We start from the raw sequence: 19,146 nt of genomic DNA, 5'->3' as shown, positions 1-19,146 counted from the left end.
TTACATTAATATATGAGATGTTTGGATTCTTTAATCTTTGCCCGACGGTAGTATCAGATGAAAAGCACTGTTTAAACGCGTGATTTTGTTGTACAAAATAGCACCAGATTACCATAAATCGATGGCTAAAAAAAAATCACGTCATCCAAATTCATTCAGTGATCTATCGCGTAGGAGAAACATTAAAGTTAAGAAAGATAAAAAATCTTTTAATGATTAGGCCTGTTCGTTTTCGCTGCACTTCTGAACTAGTGTTAATAAGTCGGAATAAAACAAATATATTTTCTTTCATTCTAACTTATCGCACTAGTAAAAAGTGCAGCAAAAACGAACAGGCCTATTAACTCCGGCAGTTACTCGACTCGAATGAGAACCTCGAGGTCAGTCAAGGTAACGCGTTAAATACCGCATAGCCCCGCAAAATTTACTAAGCCGGGCGGAGGCGTAAGCAAAGCTGTCCTGTCCCCCTGTCTTTTGACGTTTAGGAGTTGCGGATAGTTCGGACGCCGTACCTTGATTGGACGAGTGTGGGGCTCACGACTGCGGTTGCGGTATGTTGTGGTCCCGCTTGTCTCCCGCAGGAGGCGGCGGCTTTGTCACGGCTTTCTCCTCGTTCACCGGCGTGGGCGGTGCGTCTTTCCTCGGTGGCATTCTTTCATTTATGGCGTCCAAGCCCTTGGCCTCGGCGAACGAGGTGATTTTGTGATTCGGCGAGAAGCCTTGGAGAGCTGCGGAACGGCGGAAAAAAGAAGAAGGTGAAGCAGATATAATATTAAAAGACGTGAAATCATAAGAGAATTATTACGGTGAGATTCTCTCTCTCTTTCGTGATTATTCAGTTATACTATTGTGAATAATAATAATAATCGAGATAACCGGTACTTCTGTCCTTTTAGTGCGCCGCATCGCGATAGAATAACAGTTCACTGCATTAAAAAAATTCTAAACTAAATTAATATATCAAAACGTTGTTTTATAAAATTCTTACCGTTTTTCAGAGAGGTTTTGCCACCAGATAATGCACCGAGCGGTAAAGCTCCAGTCGGCGTCAAGCCCTTCAACTGCAGCACGCTCTCGCTCTCCTCTCTGTGAAACAGAGGTTAAAATTATGTTACAATAATAATTAGATGATAAAAATTCTCGTTAAGTATAATCGTAAAAGTTGTAGGTCAGCTTTTACAAAATGCGCAACTTTTTATCTCAATGTTTAATTCGTAAAAGAATTTAATCTCCCCGTTTTGAACCCAGAGTTCCGGATCGACTTACATCGTCTATTATTTTTATATTAAAGTATTTAAGGGCACATTGTGACGTATTTAGACGTATTTTTAAGGTATTTAAAGACAGATTGTTTTATCGTTCACTGACCTCAGGACGGAGAACACCCGTGCCATCTTGCCGATGGCTCTAATCTTGTTTCTGATCACTTCCTTACGTAGATTGGCTGCTGCACCTATAAATATCAGAGACGCATATTATGGCATTCGTATGACGACGGGATATCAGTACCTAGATCATCCAGTGACAATCAACATAGCGAGAGGAATCAGCGAGCCATTTGAGTTCAACAATTTCTAACATATAATTATTATAAATAACAATTTGTAATAATTAACAATTTATAATAATTAAACATACAATTTGATCTCTAATTAAATAAAATTGATAATTACAGTAATCTTTAGAAATTTTTTATTTACACCGTGTATTAAAATACGCCCACGTTCACGAGTTCTTCAACGTCGATATCGACAGCGCTGTTGCAACGGTACAGAAGCCGTTCCATTAATTTACAATACATTTTAATCAAGAGACTCAATAGCTTCGCCACGTTGCTTCGTCACCGATTTGCCGCGCGTTCGTCGTTCGCGCTTGCAAATCACTTGCGATGATTCTCGCCATCTCTCGCCACGTTAACTACTACATTATCGCATATCACAGAGCTTACCGGGGGATACATTATGTTATTAATAAATCACTCGTTATTCTCATCGGGTCACGCCAAGACAACAACGCCGAACTACAGGCAAAAGAGTATGCGCATAACACGAGCAAGAGGAAGGACGGTACAAGCAGCCACGTAACGAAAAAAAAAGTTGCACGTGCTTCGTCGCGTTCGCAATGTACAAAAAAAAGATAAATTACGCACTCTTGGCACCAGTCGCGACAGAAAGGTGTTCATTCGTCGACTCTAGGAAAAACGAGGAAACAAAAGAGGAAACGTGAAGAGTACGCTATTGCGAACGCGCGTGCACTGGAAGCTGTGTAAACGTGCGTAAATGCAGTGTACAAGTCTTTCGCACAAATGTATTTTTTTGCGTGTATGTGTGTGTGTGTTTATTTGTTTGTGTGTCTGTGTAGATACTAGACACATCAAGAGATTGCGTAAACTTGTTGCGAGAGAAAAAAAGGCATGCACATGCTGTACAAGCGCGAAACGTACGCACCATCGGCCACTACAAACTCTTATCGTTACCACTTCGCCTTGGCAATCGCCTGCTACCTTTCGGGGCTCGTTAACCAGCGCGAAGGAGTCGCCGCTTTCACCGACCGATTCCCATTTACGGATCGAATCAACGCGGGATTCGGTCATATTTGTTGCTCGCGAAAAGCTGGGACCAACAAAGCGGAAGTGGAATTTCACGGTTTACGACGGCGCGTCCGATGGAGAACCGCATTGAAAAGGGGTATTTATACGAATGTTCGCGCCGGGCGGCAACTCTTTCGCAGCGAGCCGTTTATCTGTTTGCTCGTTAATTGACGCAACGGTCGAGCCTTGCCGCTCGATCGATTGTACCTTAACGAGGAACGGGGGTTGAATTCGCTCCGTAAAATCTTCCGTTATAGCGAGAAATAGAGAATTAGCAGAAGATAGAGGATTCGCTCTTTTTCCGCTGCTTTTTTAATTAGGGCGCTAAGATATCACATCCATCGTTTTTTTTTCGTTATTTTCGCGTTATTTAGGGGAAGATTCGGTTCGGGAGTTTCAACGGTTAACGGAACAGCGCAGCACATTTAGGAAGGCGGGCCAACATTATTTTTCCCCTAATCGCGGGATCCTGTCCGCGTGCCCGCCCTCAAGGTCCATCTCGTTCAACGCTCTGTCCGATGGAAAAAAAAAAGAGAAAAAAAAACTCGCCCCTCACGTTTCGTTACGTTCGCTTAAATCGGACGGATCGAAAGAGACACATGCCGAAAATATCGAACGTCGTTTCTCGTCGCGCGCCGACGAAACACGCTCGAGCATCGCGTATCGCGTGCGATTTCGGTATTCTAATGATTTACGGCACGGATCCGCGGTCCTTAGGCCGCGCCGTCACGATAACGTATCGCCCGATTTGTCAGGGGGATACGAAATTTCAATCTTTCGTGTCGTTTGCGAAATCTCTGACCGTGCGCGACGGGCGTTTTGTTTTCAGCGATGGCGAGCCATTCGAAACGTATATGAGATCGATCGAATGTCACGAGCGGGAACGACGGAGATCGGCTGGACTCGAAGAAGGATTCGCGGCGGTGCGCGGCTGTCGTCGATAGATTAATCATCAGGCGAGAGATTCCTTAAATAGCCGGCCGAGCCGCTCCGAATATCAGCGATGTTACGCGCGTCGCGGGTCAATTAAATGACACTTTCCACAATTAACGGGCTGCTGCGAAACCGCGAATCTTCCCGACGAATTATCGCGACGATTATTACGCACAGGTGAATTTTTCCCGCGTTTCCAATCTTGCGTAATCCGAAATCCCGTGGTTATCGGGAAGGTTTCCACTTGGTCATGAGATTCCTACCTATCGGCGGAAACGGGACGACGTCGTCGCGCGAGCTCGTCGGGAGCGAGAGTATCGGGTTTTAGCCGCAATTTTCGAGTAACGAGATTACTCCACCGCTCGCAGTTTATTATCCCGTGCGTTGCCGTGCGGGCTCTACGATTTCGCGGGATCCGAGAACCGCGCGGATTCTCGCGGGAAATCGCGATCTGCGAAAGACGACCCGAGGAGTTGAGCGGGGGGGGGGGAAGAAGGGGTCGCGATTCGTCGAGGGCGCCCGTTTCCTGTCGCAGGGAGGGATCGATAGAGTCGAGGCATGTCAAATATTAGACGTTCGGCCTTCGGAGCGAAGAGCGCAATTTCGCAGCTCGCCGTCGAATCCCCCGCGTTATAACTCCCCTTCGCGGTGGTTATTTGGAATTTGGAGAATTACATCCGCGCGCGTGCGTGACGTCGTTTCCGCGGGAAGGAGGCGGAAAAAAACGAAAATCGCGCTTATATCCGCCTTAATTGGAGAAGCCTTACGTTGTCGCGCTCTTCGATCGCTAGCCGAGCGTCCGACAACAGCTGTCCCCCAGCGGGACAGTCCTGCGCTCACCAAACGGAGAGGATGCGGCACATACAACGACGTGTACACGTCAACTACAAACTTATACAACAGATCAAGCCTTTTGCTCTCTATACATTTATGTGTTTCAGCGCAACGGTTACGCACACGTAATCTGCCGCAACGGCGTCACCGGTCGGCCGCTCGAAATAACGTAATTCGAGAATCGTAGGGCGCGAATGACGCAAACCACGCGTATATCCGGGCGTTTTAGCGTAACAATTCGTGGAAACGAGTTTTCCACGAGAGCGAAACGGATCTCGCGTTTCAGTAAAATTAAACAAAGATTATCGTGTAACCCTCGATATTGTACGGTATAATGATGATATTTCAACGAGCGAGGTTACGCGAACTTTGAAGCGGCTCTAATTACGCGTATCGTATGTTGTGTGACGCAGCTTATCTCGAATTATTCAAATAGGTACTTAAGGGGATATTTTAATTTAAAAGGTCGTAAAAAAAGATATTTTTCAGGAATTTTTTGTAAGGAAATGAAAAAAGCGAATAACGCTAAACTTTGCATGTTCTTTTAGCTTTATTTTAAGAATATATTTTTATTTTCTAAGTAAAAAAACGTACTTTTTTTTTGTATAATAAGTTGTGTTCTATTCGCTAAAAGCTCGCAAGAAAAAACACATGGACGATGTGAGTCTAGCTGTTCAGGTATGTAAAACGCAAAAATTAAAAATTTTCTTATTCAAGAGAAGTGTGAACCATCGTCTGAACTAGAACTAAATCAATATTTCCATTCTAAACAGAATGGTGGCCTTTTTATTAAAAATATTATGTCTTTTCAAAATTTTGTTAGTATTTTATTAAAGAAGAAAAACCAATAACCGTATAATGTTTACTTCAGACGAAAGCCACACTTCTCCTGAACAAGAAAATTTTTGGTTTTTGCGTTTCAGATATCTGGAACAGCTAGAATCATTTATACCGTCAATGTGTTTTTTCTCGCATTCTTAAAATAAGGCAAAAAACATGCAAAGTTTAACGTTATTTTTTTTGCTTCCCAACAAAAAAAACCTTTTTTACGACATTTCGAACCAGAATATCCTCTTAACGTTGACTCTTCGCGAGGATTTGCCCGTTATCGAATGGCGACACGGTATCGCGAATGGAACCCGCGCGTAATAATCATAATAGCGTAATTCGAGAATTCGAACCTGACGACGATTCTGAAAACGGAGGGGATTGTAATGACCCGGTGTGTAATGATCGCCGCGTGTAACGCGATCCGATGTTATTTTCGCGTGCACGCCGTTGCGACAGTTGTCTACCGAGCTAACATTTATCAAAACGCAGTCGAGTCTGGCACCGAGTTTTGAGCATGCCGGAGGCCCGTCGTATATATTCTCGAGATCACAACTTCTCATCCGTTTTACCATCGTCTCCGAAGTATAAAACCCAGCGTGACTATTCGCCTCTCATAAATCCGCGGATGTGTCCGTTAAATTATTAGAACGGAAGAGGCTGCGAAAATCGATCTTAGGACATTAAATCAAAGATCATTGTGGTCTTACAATTAGTGCATCTCTCTAATACTTTATATTTTATCGATATTGGAATAAAATAAAATCAATGGAAATCTTTCACGTTGGAAAAATTATTGAATAAATTGTTTGATTCTAATATTACTTGATATTGCAGAAATAATTCTTCCAGCGATTCGGTCGACCTGATTCGATACGATTCGTCTTCCGTTTCGTGTGAACCTGTCCTCGAAACGTTGTAGCGCAGGGATACTAGTGCTCTAGATCGGGTTTCCCAAAAGCAGTTTTAGAAGCCGCAGCTACCCTCGTCGAACCGACTTGCGAAACAGGCGTTGCTTGTCTCATCAATTACTCTCACAATGACGCGACACAAATAATCTGTTATCTTACATATCACCGATGCTCGTCGTTGACGTCCCCCACGTGGGGCATGATATTATCAGATAGGCGATCAAGTCGGCTCGAGATATTCGAACGATCTTCTGAATGCAGGTCGAACGTATCGTTTCTCATTTCTGCAACGACGGGCCTTCGGCATTAATCTGGTCATAGGCGCCGCCGCACGTAACAACCTCACTCTCTCAACAACTTTTTCTTTTGCGAATAGAAACAGAATAGAAATGCGACGCCTATGCCTCGTTACGTGGACCGTTCATCGAGAACAGAAAGAATCGTATATACCCAATGGCGAATGTTTAATCCTCGACTGTTACGCCGGAATCGAAAATCCAACATCGCGATAAACGGATGTCTTACGAAATGGAATTCTTTTATCCTCTTATCAAAAATCCAACCAAATTTCGATTTTTTTTTAATTACAATTTCACGTGTGTTTATATTAATTAATTTAGAAAGCCATAACGTGTCGCGGCTGGTTACTTGAAGATCAAATTCAAGCACAACAGTCAAGGATTAACGACGACCGAGCATCAACGCGACTAAATTGGGAACCATTGGGTGTTAAGACATATTCCTATTTGTATATTCTGCGTTCGAAACGTGGACGACTGTAGCCGGGGAACTGAACGCCGCTGCATCAATCAATCCGCGACCGAAATCTCCCCTCGAAATCCAACCCCTTCGAAGAAGAGCGAGATCGTGGCAGTTAACGAGGTTTATCGCTCGTTAATGTGAGAATCGACGCTAATTCTCTCCACGGCGCGGCGTGAAGAATTATCTTATACGTTTCGTAATTATCGAGTCTCGTTATTCCAGGGGAGTTTCGAACGGAGAGTTCGCTTTCGTTGAACCCACATATACTCGGAAGGTGGGGGAGAAAACGGCGTTAAGTCCACGCGGGCTCGTCGTTCACGGCCGAAGGGTGGAAAGATGGAAAGATAGAAATAGAAGAGAGATAGAGAGAGATAGAGCAGAGGAGATAGAGATAGAGTAGAGTGTAGGTTCTTATATTCGCACTTTCAACAAAAAAACAACTCACCGTACGCGATGGTAGGTAGGGTCGTATTCGGACCGGACACCGTCGGGTTACCATCGGGTTACCATGGCGGCCATGGTGCGCCCATGGTTGGTTTACCGATGGTTGAGCGTAGTGGACGTAAGTAAAAGGACAGAAGTAACCAACAATGTGAGAGCAGCGTCAAATGCGGCCGAAGAGAAGAGATAGAGAGTGGTGGAGATTTTTTTTAGTCGGTTTGTTCGGATCACATTCCGTACGGAAAGACGTGTTTTTTTTTTAATTTTTTTTTTTTGCAGTTTGCGGATGGTTGTTTGGTTGGTGTCGGTGGTTGGTGGTTGGTGGTGGTTGGTGGTTGGTGATGGTAGTGGTCGCGATGAGGTGGTTGTAGATATTATGGCGCAAAAGGAAACAACACATAGAACAGACAAGAAAAGACAAGTGTGCACAGCGTAAGTGGCATTCAGTCAAGCATGTGCGTTAGACGATTTCTATTGCCGTTATATCGTCTCTTTTCTTATTCTTTTTTTCTTTTTCAATCGTATGAGTCTCTCAGTAGCGGATTAAGATAAACTTGGCGCAATGCGTTAAAAACCGTGCGTTTTGCACATGTTTTTTCGAGAGGTTTGTTAATTAACGAGAACAATAATATTTAATGTTTTTTTCCCTGAGAAGCACTTCCTTTTATACTTCATTAAAATTCTTCCTCTAAGTAGCTTAACCCGCTACTGAAATGTCTGAAAATCGGCAAAGTCGCTCGTCGGACGTCGCAAGAATGTTTTACGCGGCATCGCTGTTGCGAGAAAGGCGATATTTTTTTTTTTTTAACATTATATTTACTCCCGACGCATTCCGCGTGTAATTACGAAACAAATTCCTGGGAATCACGGGTAGAGCTGTCCGTGTCACATTTTGAACCGACACGAGAAAATTCTCTGGGGAAAGAGCACTTGTATCATACCACCATGACTGTGACGAACGTGGGAAACGTTTCACATTAAAATTCATCGCGTTGAAGCAGGAAACCCCGCTAGGAATACTCGGTATTTTACAAAATAGACTTGAATTAACGTTCAAAAATCACTGCGCACGAGCAAATTTGCCGATATTGAAATTCCCGTGAACGCGCGCAGTTACGCTCGCGTTTTCGTCGTTTTAAGGCCACAAATACTGTAAATATAAAGAAAATAATCGATTAAAAGGTGAGAAAGATGATTTTAGTCTGCGCCGAGATTGCTAAACCGGGCGAACGTACAATAGTGTTCAGTTCGATTTAAATGGAATTTCGATTTAAATGGAATTCTGTAACGCGCTTTAGACCGTATGAAAGAATTAACTAACTCGTTTAGAGAAAAAGGTATTTAACTCTCAATCGCAATAAGATATTTAAGATTACTAAATATTTAAGATATTTGAAATTATCCCAATTATATAAAATAAAAGGATTGCTTAAATTCAGTTGAAAATAAATCGTTTAAATGTACGATCGCCCTCGGCAAATTCGAACACGTCGAAGATTACTTCATCTCGAATCGAAAGAGATCGGTTCTAGACATTCAAAAAGTAAGCAGCGAATTCTGCGTTAAATTTCATAAGAGACAAAGTTTGAAAATTAATCCTTCTCTTCCCTTGCCGAAATTCTGACAGATCTGTGAAAGTTAAGAAAATTCATTAGCGTAGATAGGATGAAAGTAATCTTGACGTAATGCAGCGATCGTAATCGCACGTGAGATTATCATTGTATAACGTGGCGCAACGTCGCTACATAGAAGTTTCCTGGAGCAACTGTCTAAGAGAAAAAGAAGTCGATTAATAAATTTTCGCAGGATCGCTCGAGGATGCGAGCCAAGCTACCGCGCCGTCCTGTCGAGCGGAACAACTTTCCGTTATTATATTTATCGTTAACGTAAGCTGGCGAGCGTGATCCTCTCGCGATCCTCGCGCGAATTATTAAGTACTAGTTCGCTCGGTTAAACCTAGGAGACCTAAGTATACACTATAGCATGCGCAAAAGAAAACTGGTAATCAAAAGATAAAACGCTCGGCGGCTGACGGAGACCGAGTTAAGTAAAGGATACACGTACTCAACGTAACTCAAAGAGGTAACTTAAGCATAAAGACGATAACAAACGAGCAGATTCAGGGGCAGAGAGAATGAGAGAGAGAGAGAGAGAGAGAAAGAACGAAAAAATAGGAAGAGAGGGTCATAGAGTGATAGTGAGAGTCGGGGTGTGTACGGAGGGTGAGAAAGAGAGTTAGAGAGAAGGCTCAGAATATAATAATGTTCGCAGGAGAAAGAGAGAAAGAAAGTAAGAGAGAGAGAGAGAGAGTATGAGAGAGAGAGTGAGTGAGTGAGAAAAATTAATGCCCGACGGATGTCGGCCAATGGGGGGTGACTTTTTCGTGAAGTGGAAAAATATGTCCGGCAGCTTTGCGCAGCCGAGGGTACGGCGCGTCGTGAATCGACATGAACGTGCAACACGTCTCTTGAAATTTTTCTCGAGGTCGGTATAGTGCTCGTGTCGGTGAGTCGGAGGATTGGCAGGTTAGCGGGTTAGCGGGGGAAGGAGAAGAAAAGCGAGCGACGACGGCGACGGCGACGGCGACGGCATCGAAGGGCGCGACTGTCGCGGGGATAAAGACAGGCCGGGAGAAATATCGTGGTTGAATAGTTTGCTTATTAAAGGCTTCGGTGGAGTGTAAAAATAAAGTAACACAGAGGAGGACCCTTCCTCACTTCGATCCGAACGCGCGATAACGCGGCGACGAGAATTCCTTCGCACTGGCCAATTAAAGAGAAGCGCACGGAAGGTTTTCGAGTTGAAAATTAATCCTCAAAACGTATGATTTTTTTCGTCGTTAGAAGTAACATATTGCTCCCGTGGGTAGTTACGTTCACTTTTGACATTTATTACCCACGGAGAGAATGTTGATTTTAACCCCGAATTGCCAGGAGTAATATGACGCGCAAAAATACGATAAAGTTGGACAGAAAGAGAAATACGCTTTAAGAAAATTATTTATTAAAAGTGAGAAAATATATAAAGACATCGATATTACGTCTCAAGGATTAATTTTGCCGCGCGACTCGACGAATCTGAAGGCGCTGAATTTCTTCTGGACGCGATGAGTTTCTATCGATTGTTGTAGTAGAGGTCCGCGGAAACGAAGTGAAGAATCGCAAGGTTTTACGCTGGAGGAAGCAGCGAGAAGAGGAAAACGGAAAATATGTATAAGAAAGCGAACGATGTCGCAGCTGGTTCGCTCGAGAAGGTGAAAAATGGCCCCGCGCGGAGAACCCCCTAGCTCTCGTTCCTTTTTTGTTCCACGACCCGAACTCGTTATAGTCGTTTTCTATCTTTCTTCACGTTGGAAACGAGACCGGGGGAGATATCTAACATCGAGAGTAACGGATAGCTTGACAATAGAATGTGTCTGCGGAGTCGTTGCCTGTGTTGCGTAAACTCTCTCGCGGAAATCCGAGACGGGTGATGTCAAATCGCTCGTTGCGCTCAATGCTCAATTTCTCGTATGATTTCTCAGCGCATCCATCGAATGGCAGTTTTATCTCGACTGGTCCACTCTCTTCGATTCCTTACGTGACTCGAGGTAAAAGCAAACGAATATTAGGACTTTGCTGTCCTAAGTCAAGTTGGACTCGACACAATGCTTTGCGATGGCTTAATTCTTCAAGCGTTCGAATCTGTACGATTACAATCGGCAAACCACGCTGTTAAATTCATCAAATTATACTCAATTTCAGTCATTTTTAATCATTCCTTTTACTTTTATTACTTTTTTTTAACTTTATTTTACTATTACTTACTATATTATATATTATACTACAATAGTTAACTTAATTAAACTAATGGAGTCAAAATAACACTATTTTGTATTAAAATAATAATTTCGACACACATAGTAGTTAAAAATAACAAAATGTTATTTAACTGAAGATACTGGTTTAAATTTCATTCCTTAATATTTGACAATGTATATTTTTGGGATCTCCATAAGTTCCTCTAAGTAAAATAAAAATTCTTTGATTCGCGTTAGACCAGCTGATTAGGTGGAATTGAGAACGAAATACTTGACCTTTGCTTATTTGCGAGAAATAATTTGGACCGCAAAGGGTTAATTTTTAAATCGCGCGAGATTTGCAAGGAGAAGACATGAACATTCGCATTCACGAGCATTTACGAGCCAATGAATCGTTATTTCCTAATACCTCCGGTATTACATTCGTGGTGATTATCGGTTTTGATTTCACTTGCGCGAGATCTAGCTTATTGGTTCGACTGGTTCGGAGGATTGTTGCGAGCTTAGCTTAGATCGCGTCCGTCCGTAATGGGACTTTACGTGCGCGCCGGAATGCACACAGGAATGAACGATTGACTCGAGTCGGCGGCGTAGAGGGCAAGATGCCGATGGAACCGCGCTTCGAAGGGAGCCGGTTGATCGATGCCTCGTGGCCTTCTCTCGTTATCTCACGGAAACTCGGTGCGTTCTATCGATCGGATATACCTTCCCGGGCCGTTCGGGCTTTCGGTCGCTCCGGAGGAGGCGCCCGAAAGCCTCTTTTGCTCCGGATTTCGCTCTGGCCAAGAGCCTCGCGGAAGAGACGCGGAGAGCCGACCGAGAGAGGGGAAGGGGAAGGGGGAGGGGGAGATAGGGGAATTCTACCGTGGGTAGCACGCCGTCCGCTGGAAGCCGGGCTCTCAGGGCTGACCGGAAATTGTCGAGAATCTTGTCGATCGCGATTAGTTAATTAAACACGACTTTCGACAGTGACGCGGGGCGCGTGTAACTCGAATTATCGATTTTTCGACGATACGATTCCGCGTGATCGGATAAAAAATTAAGAAGCTAAGCGGCTTTCGAACAGATGTTGTGACAAACAATCGGCTTTAATATCTCTCGATCGAATAATCACCTGATATTTCTATTTATAAACCCTCGAGCGATTGAAAACTACGATAGAAGTCGCGTATTACATTTTGTACATGTACTTTTATATTTATTATAATTTTAATTGCCACTTATTGAAGAAATGTTTTTTAAACAATTATATTTTATCGTATTTTATTCTTATCATAGAAAAGAAAGATTTTTTCAACACTTTTTTATAATTTTTTGCAACGGCGTAACTCCGTGGATGGTTGAGTTGAATTTAAATTTTGCTCGAAGTTTAGGGACGTTGCTACCCTAAAATATAATTAAATCTTAATAAAAGCGAATTTCGGCAAAATGTTTCTCGCGTTGCAAGGAGGCAGCCCGTGCATATAGATATGTCAGAAATTCGAATATACGTATATGCATTTCAAGAGCAAATAAGCGGACGGCGAATATTGTTCTTCGAATTGTTCGAAGATGGACCGAGATCGTTCTGTGTACTATCGACGACCTCGGCCCAGCGGAAGAGGAATCTTGCGGACGTATTGGATCAGGCAGGTCCGGGCGCAGCCGGTTGCGCTCGTAAAACCGGACGCATTGTTAGTGGAGTGTCCAATGTTCGTTCGCTGGACGTTGTTAAGAGAACGAGCAAGCGGCACACACACACACACACTCCACACAACAGCATTCCACGCGCGCGCGCATCCAAATACACACACACATACACACATACATAAGAGCGAGATATCTCACGCTGCATCGTAAAGCGCGCAAATAAACCGAACTCAAGTCAAACGAGCGAAACTCAAACGAGGGACGGGGGACGCGGCGGCTGTTTTAGGTATTGCTGTGGAGGGCAGAAGGATGGCAGGCGGGAGGGTGGTTTTGAAGTCGTAAAACCGTGTCGCGAACGCCATAACGAATGCAATGCGGAAATTCGCCGGCTAAATCCCAGAATGAGCGAAAGAGAGCGGAGAGAAGGCAAGAGTGAGGAATAGAAAGAGAGAAAGAGAGAGAGCAAATGAGAGCGAGGATTGCAGAAACGGAGCGAAACGGAGAGGGATAGTGAACGGTCGAATGGCATGTATATATTCACCGAACTTTCTCGACTAATCCACCGAGCTTTATGAAGCTCTTCTCGAGACGAGCATAAATTCGCGTGAATCTGCTGTTATTGTAGGCGACGGGTCTCTTCTCCGCGAGTCGGGGCACCGTGTAGAAGAGCGACCGTATATTTCTCGTCGCGCGCGCGTTTCCATCACGTTATTTTGGATTTGAGAGCACGGGTAAGGTGCTCGAGAAGAAAAGCGTCAGCGAAGTCTGGAGGAAAGAGAGTTTCGTCGCGCTTTGCGATACCCTTTACTTTGCGAGAACACTTCGATTCGTTCGTTCATTTTGTCCTGTTATTTTTATCGCGCTTGCGATATAATAAAGTCGTGTCGCTTCAAAATGCGATTTCAAGTCAGGGATACAGATTGGACGCCCATTATTCGTGTACCGATGAACAATGCGTGTTCGATTGTCGACGAAAAGCGCAAGAAGCAGGTGGGAAAGGCTTAACGAGATAACACAAAACGTAGATTAAAGAAACGAAGAGAAAGGGGAGGTGAGATCAAACCGTGACGATTAAACTCAGTACGCAAGTATACGGGGATATGTGTGGTACAGAGGCGGCGATGTGTATAACGCAACAAAATCAGTGTCAAAACGAAAGATAACGAAAGGAAACGGAAGTGAAAACGGGCGTTTAACGGCGTGTACTCCGGCAATTAATGGACGATTGTAATGTTAGCTCAATCCAAAGTCCGGAGGACGGTTATGCAGCACGTTTAAAAGGAAGTAGAAGATGATGACGAAGATAGAAATATGTAAGTATATAGATAGACAGAGATATATGTATATATACAGGAACGAAGAGAGAAGTCAACTCAACATACGAGAAAATAATATCTCGCGCGGAACGTTCGTATCGACGTCGTTCTACTGGTGCTTCGAGCTACAGTTTCTCATCGAGGAGCATTTAACTGGAATAAAAGCGTTCCCGCGAAAATGGAACAAAAAACCAATTGAAATTTTCGATTCGTTGATCAAGATTGCCGTTGAATTATAATGTTACTTCTTATTATAGCTCGTCTGTCGATCGTATTACAGATTCATTTATTATTATTACTTTAATAATATATTAACTTGAGAATTGCTCAGCAGGAAGCTAATTGTCTTGCTAATTGCACATTAACTTAAGACAAAAGGTATCAAAATTAATTATTAGATTATTATAGTTATTATATATATATGAGCCAATCGTGAAAATGTAGTCGAAGAAATCGAAATATTGTCCCGCGTTATTATTACGGCGGTAAAAATTTGCAATATCTTTCTAGTCACTTAAAAATACCGCACGAGCGCGAGAACTGCGTTTACCGTGCATAAGAATATACTTGTTCCGGCAGAACGCACGTCACGAGGCGCACCCGCGCGATGAAAAACGCAGAAGACAGAAACAGAACGGAACCGAAACGCAGGAGAGAACACTGGCGAAGAGGAAAACAAGAGAAAACAAAAAAAAAACGAAAAAGACTTTGTCACAAATACATCGTGGTACAAAAAAAAAGAAATAAAAAGGTGGAAGAGAGAAAAAAAAAGAAGGAAGAAAACTCTCGTTAGGTTATACTCTTGGCACGCACGAAAAAGAAGAAAAAAATCTTGGCTCTTCAAGTAAGTCGTCGGCTCTCTCACGGGGACTTACCATTCTTTTTTTTGACAACGACTTTGGCTGCGACTTTACGGGGGTTGCGGTATGCCGAACGATCGGAGTTTTGAGTGGTAGTAGTAGAAGTAGTAGTAGAAGTAGTAGAGGTAGTAGTAGCATAGTGTCGTGCCGAGATAGGAGGAGTCCAAGGCCAGTGTGATTGATACAAATATAATAGAGAAGGAGTACGATATAAAAGACAGTCAGTGCAACTTCGGGGGTGGGGGTGGGGGGCGGGGGCGGGCGAGAAAGGGGAGGGCAAGAGCGAAGGGGGGGGGCAGAGGGTTGTGAGCGGCGCATATATCTCTCGCGATAATTAAAGGAGGCGAAACCGAGGGGGAAGGGGAGAAAAGTGGAGGGACCGAGGGTGCCTTTATTGATCGAAACACCGGGACTCTCTGTTTGAACTCTTTTTTTTTTCGATCAGAGCGACCTAGCCGCAACAGCCAGGAAAAACGTTCTCGCGAGCGCGTTCTCTACGAGACGGTGAGGGGGGAGGGTAGTGAGGGGGGCTGCTCGACTTTCTTTCGGAGCTCGGACCCGGCCCGGTGGATGGATACTTGTTAGACCCGGTGATCGTCCACACGGCTGACACCGGACGGTGGTATCGATCTGACCTTCCGACGTGCCGCGAAGTGCGGGGAATGAATTAACCCGCTGTCTCCTTGTCGGGCACACGTGGACGAATATAAAATTAATCGGCGGTAGCCAGCCGACACAGGTCGATATTTCGGATATCGTAAAAAATATATGTCTTCGGTACGACTCGGTGAAGACGTTCGATTTAATCAAAACTCGATCCAACACTGTCGCGAAGAGTGAAAAAAAAAAGAAACTCGCGATTGTCACACCGGTCGCAAAGCTCCATCCGCCGATTTGCCGGAGAAAGTCATTTTTCTTTTAGCTTTCCATACGTAAGGACGAAGGGCAGAGTGACTATACATACACATATGTGAAATATACGAAAAAGAAAAAGAAAGTAACAGAATAGGCCAGCGGGGGCGGGATGGACGTAACACACGTGAAATTGAAATTGACTATGGAACTCGGACAGAGTGGTAGAGTCGATCGGGGCGAACGAAAATGACAAATAAAAATCCGATCTATAGATACTCCCGAGGGGGTTACACACATCGAAAAATAATTAAGACGAGAATCGAATGACGGATTACCATCGCAATTACAGCGTCATCTTACCCGGTCGTTGCGATGCATGCGTGAATTAAATTAACGCGTGTGATGCGCAAGATGGCAAATGATGATCCTCGCCCGATTAGCTTCGAGCTGAAAAAGTACTTTAAACTCGTAAAGCTCAAAACCCACGCGAAGTAGTTTTATACGTGCTTTGAGAAACAAGCAAAGGGGATCGTGCCATCTTGAACAAACGTATGGAGACAGGGTGAAAGATGCTATATGAGTATAATGATGCAGAAAATCAAAGTCTACCGTTGAAGATGTAAAAAGTCAGGCTATGTGCCGTCGAGACACGTCGAATATATGTATTACACACATACATGTATATACGTAGTCGGGAAGTGAAAATAAAAATGCCAAGAAGAGCAGATACGGAGCAAATACGGAGAGAAAAAAAGTGTGAGAGAGAGAGAGAGAGAGAAAGAGAGAGAAAGAAAAAGAAGAGAAAAACCAAGTAAAAATCTCATATCTCGATGCGAAAAATCATAAGTACAATGAAACAGATGGTCAAAGGTAAAGAAAAAAAAATATACAGTAAATTTATGTACACACATATATATCATGGATATCATATAGAACGGAAGATAAAGAAGAAAAGAGAAGAGTTAGACGCGAACGTACGTACGTTCTTCTCCTTCCGAAAAACACGACGTTACGGATAAAGGAAAAAAAAATAGACAAGACGTGATAAATAAAAGAAAAATACGGAGGGAGAGAAAAATAGATAGAGAGAGAAAAACAGATAGAAAAAGAAACTCGACATCGAGAAACTACTATGAAATAGCTAAAAAATTAATGATAATCAATGAAGCTCTTAATCGTGTGACGTCTAGAAGAATCGAGCGGCGTTTCTTACCATCTGTCCGTGCAGCGAGTGAAAATGCAAACAGAAAGAGAATTCAAGATTTGTCTCTGGAAGTTATAAAAGTGAGATCGTGGCGGGGGGAGGCAGGGTGATAGAGATTTTTTTTTTAATCAACTATTCTTTCAATGAATATTTCGGGTGAAATCGCGTCAATACGTATTTTTTTTTTCTTTACTTCTGCTCAAGAAGGTGAATTTCAAGAGGGGTACGCGAGCATGAGCAAAGTCATGAATCGTAGGGATATCTATGAAAATAATTAGAGTACGTAGAATTCACAGGTGTCGTCGAAATCGAACGATCGAAGAAATTGTGGCAGAAACTGACCGGCGGATCGATCGTGCGCGTGAAAGCCGCGAGGCGAACCGGAAAAGAAAAAATAACACGTCGAAGCTTCGCCGCTCCCGTTAAATTAAAAGCGATCGAACGAAAAATTAACGGCGTGTTTCAACTTTCATCGCCGCGATGAAAATGTACGGTCGCGCAATTCCTCGCGAAATTCCCGCTCGCGAAAATCCACGCCGTTATCCAATCCGGGCGCACGTGCACGATCGATCTTCCTTTTCGGCGGAGAATGCGACGATTCGCAGAACGGGGGAGGGGAGAGGGAGGGCGGGGGAATCCCGATTCATTTTTCATCGTTAGATCGTCTCCAGGTCTTTTCTATCGGCCCGGCATGGCACGCGGCAGAACGTGAGGGATGAATCCGCGCATTCTCCCCGGGTGCACGAAGATGATGTGGCCTCCCTTAGATCGTGTCGGAGCTCGTAAGAGATTCCAGATATTAGCGGAATCTCTGCCCGTTTTATCTCTCTCGCTTGTCCGTCCGGCCGTCTTCTAGGTGACGGATAAGATTGAAACCGCGTCTCATCTCTCGCTATATCAGAGTGCATCCCGAACGGAATGAATTTATTCGAAGATAAGATTTAATCGAGAAATATCTCTCTCGCGGATCGAACGAGCTGCGGGAAAAATTACGCTTCTCCTTCGCGATCGTTTTTACACGTGATTGCATAATCATGTGGCGCTCTAAATAAAACGAGTGTTTTTTCTGATTCCGCGAGACGGCTAACAAAATGAGAACGTGTCTCTCTGCACGATTTTCGTATTGGACAAGTAAAAGTCAAACAATATCAAGAATAGCCCCGATGTAAAAAGAAGAGGGGCTCTGATCACGATATAAGAGAGACCAGTCCGAGTGCCAATCTTGTTCGAAATGTCTGCAAAGTAATAGTGTATACGGATTAGGGTGGGGAATATGAGAGCTAAACGGTAGACATTACCTTCCTCGAGACCTTCATCGCCGTCGCTCATCAGCTCGTCGTCCGAGCAAATGTTCAGCACGTTCACCAACATTTCTGTGACTGGAAGATAAAGCGAAAATCGTCTATTAAATTAGCATATTTTTCAATAGACTGTAATACCTTATTTCTATCTTGAAATATTTTATTTAAAAAGTCAAGATCTCTTTCCCCTGTCTAAATTATTGCAATTAATTTCTTCTAAACGTAAATCAATTAATCATTTATTCGATTAATCATTAAAGCTCGTTAATAAATAAAATACATCGCATGGAGATAATAATGTTTTACAGAAACAAACGGGACTTGCCGGTCTAGCGCATGACTTACCTTTCTCGCCGACAAACGGTAGGGACCATGTGAAAACGTCCATGAAATTGGGCAACCAGTACGGGTGTGGCGAGCAATTGAACTGCCTGATATTCATCACGTTGTTCTCGTACTTTAAAACCGCCGCCTGCGGGCACAACGAGCACATCGGGACTTTACGATTGTATACCAGCGGTCCACAGGTCATAAAACGAACAACGCACCGACCATAAATGCGACAGTTAAATTAATGTCGAAGCTTTACGGTCAATGCTGGACAGTGGCGCGGCTGCGATTCGCGGCGCGAATAGAATTTTTACCTTGTTGTTGTACACGTCGAGATAGTTGGGCGCGCTGAAGATGGTGATAAGCGACGGGAAGCCCGTCGTCTGGGACTTTCGGTACATGCGATATCCGGCGTCCTGAGCCTCGTGCGCCCTTATGATGCTGAGCAAATTGTTGTTTTGCAGAAAGTCGCAACACGCCGCGTAACTGCAAGCAGATATTATCGATCGGCCGCTTGAGATTGGCAGAGAGAGAGAGAGAGAGCGCTTGACTG

The 19,146-nt window shown here is 43.8% G+C and overlaps 1 protein-coding gene across 7 annotated transcripts in view; it reads right to left on the bottom strand.

The window, feature by feature from the left end:
- The window catches only part of LOC139820439 (serine/threonine-protein phosphatase 2B catalytic subunit 2), an 83,245-nt gene that overhangs the window by 8,874 nt on the left and 55,225 nt on the right, over positions 1-19,146 (bottom strand). The window contains exons 7-13 of one of the 7 annotated variants that reach the window (XM_071790712.1): positions 18,908-19,079; positions 18,609-18,735; positions 18,261-18,341; positions 14,919-14,951; positions 1,369-1,453; positions 989-1,086; positions 513-728 (exon numbers count right to left, since the gene is read on the bottom strand). In XM_071790712.1, the coding sequence (XP_071646813.1) occupies positions 535-728; positions 989-1,086; positions 1,369-1,453; positions 14,919-14,951; positions 18,261-18,341; positions 18,609-18,735; positions 18,908-19,079 (790 nt within the window). In that variant the 3' untranslated portion in view covers positions 513-534. The other 6 variants (XM_071790713.1, XM_071790714.1, XM_071790715.1 and 3 more) reach the window with 6 other exon arrangements.

The sequence above is a fragment of the Temnothorax longispinosus genome, chromosome 10 (assembly GCF_030848805.1).
Source record: "Temnothorax longispinosus isolate EJ_2023e chromosome 10, Tlon_JGU_v1, whole genome shotgun sequence".
NCBI classification, from domain to species: domain Eukaryota; kingdom Metazoa; phylum Arthropoda; class Insecta; order Hymenoptera; family Formicidae; genus Temnothorax; species Temnothorax longispinosus.
The sequence above is the reverse complement of the archived record's forward strand: the minus strand, read 5'-3'. Positions and strand labels throughout refer to the sequence as shown.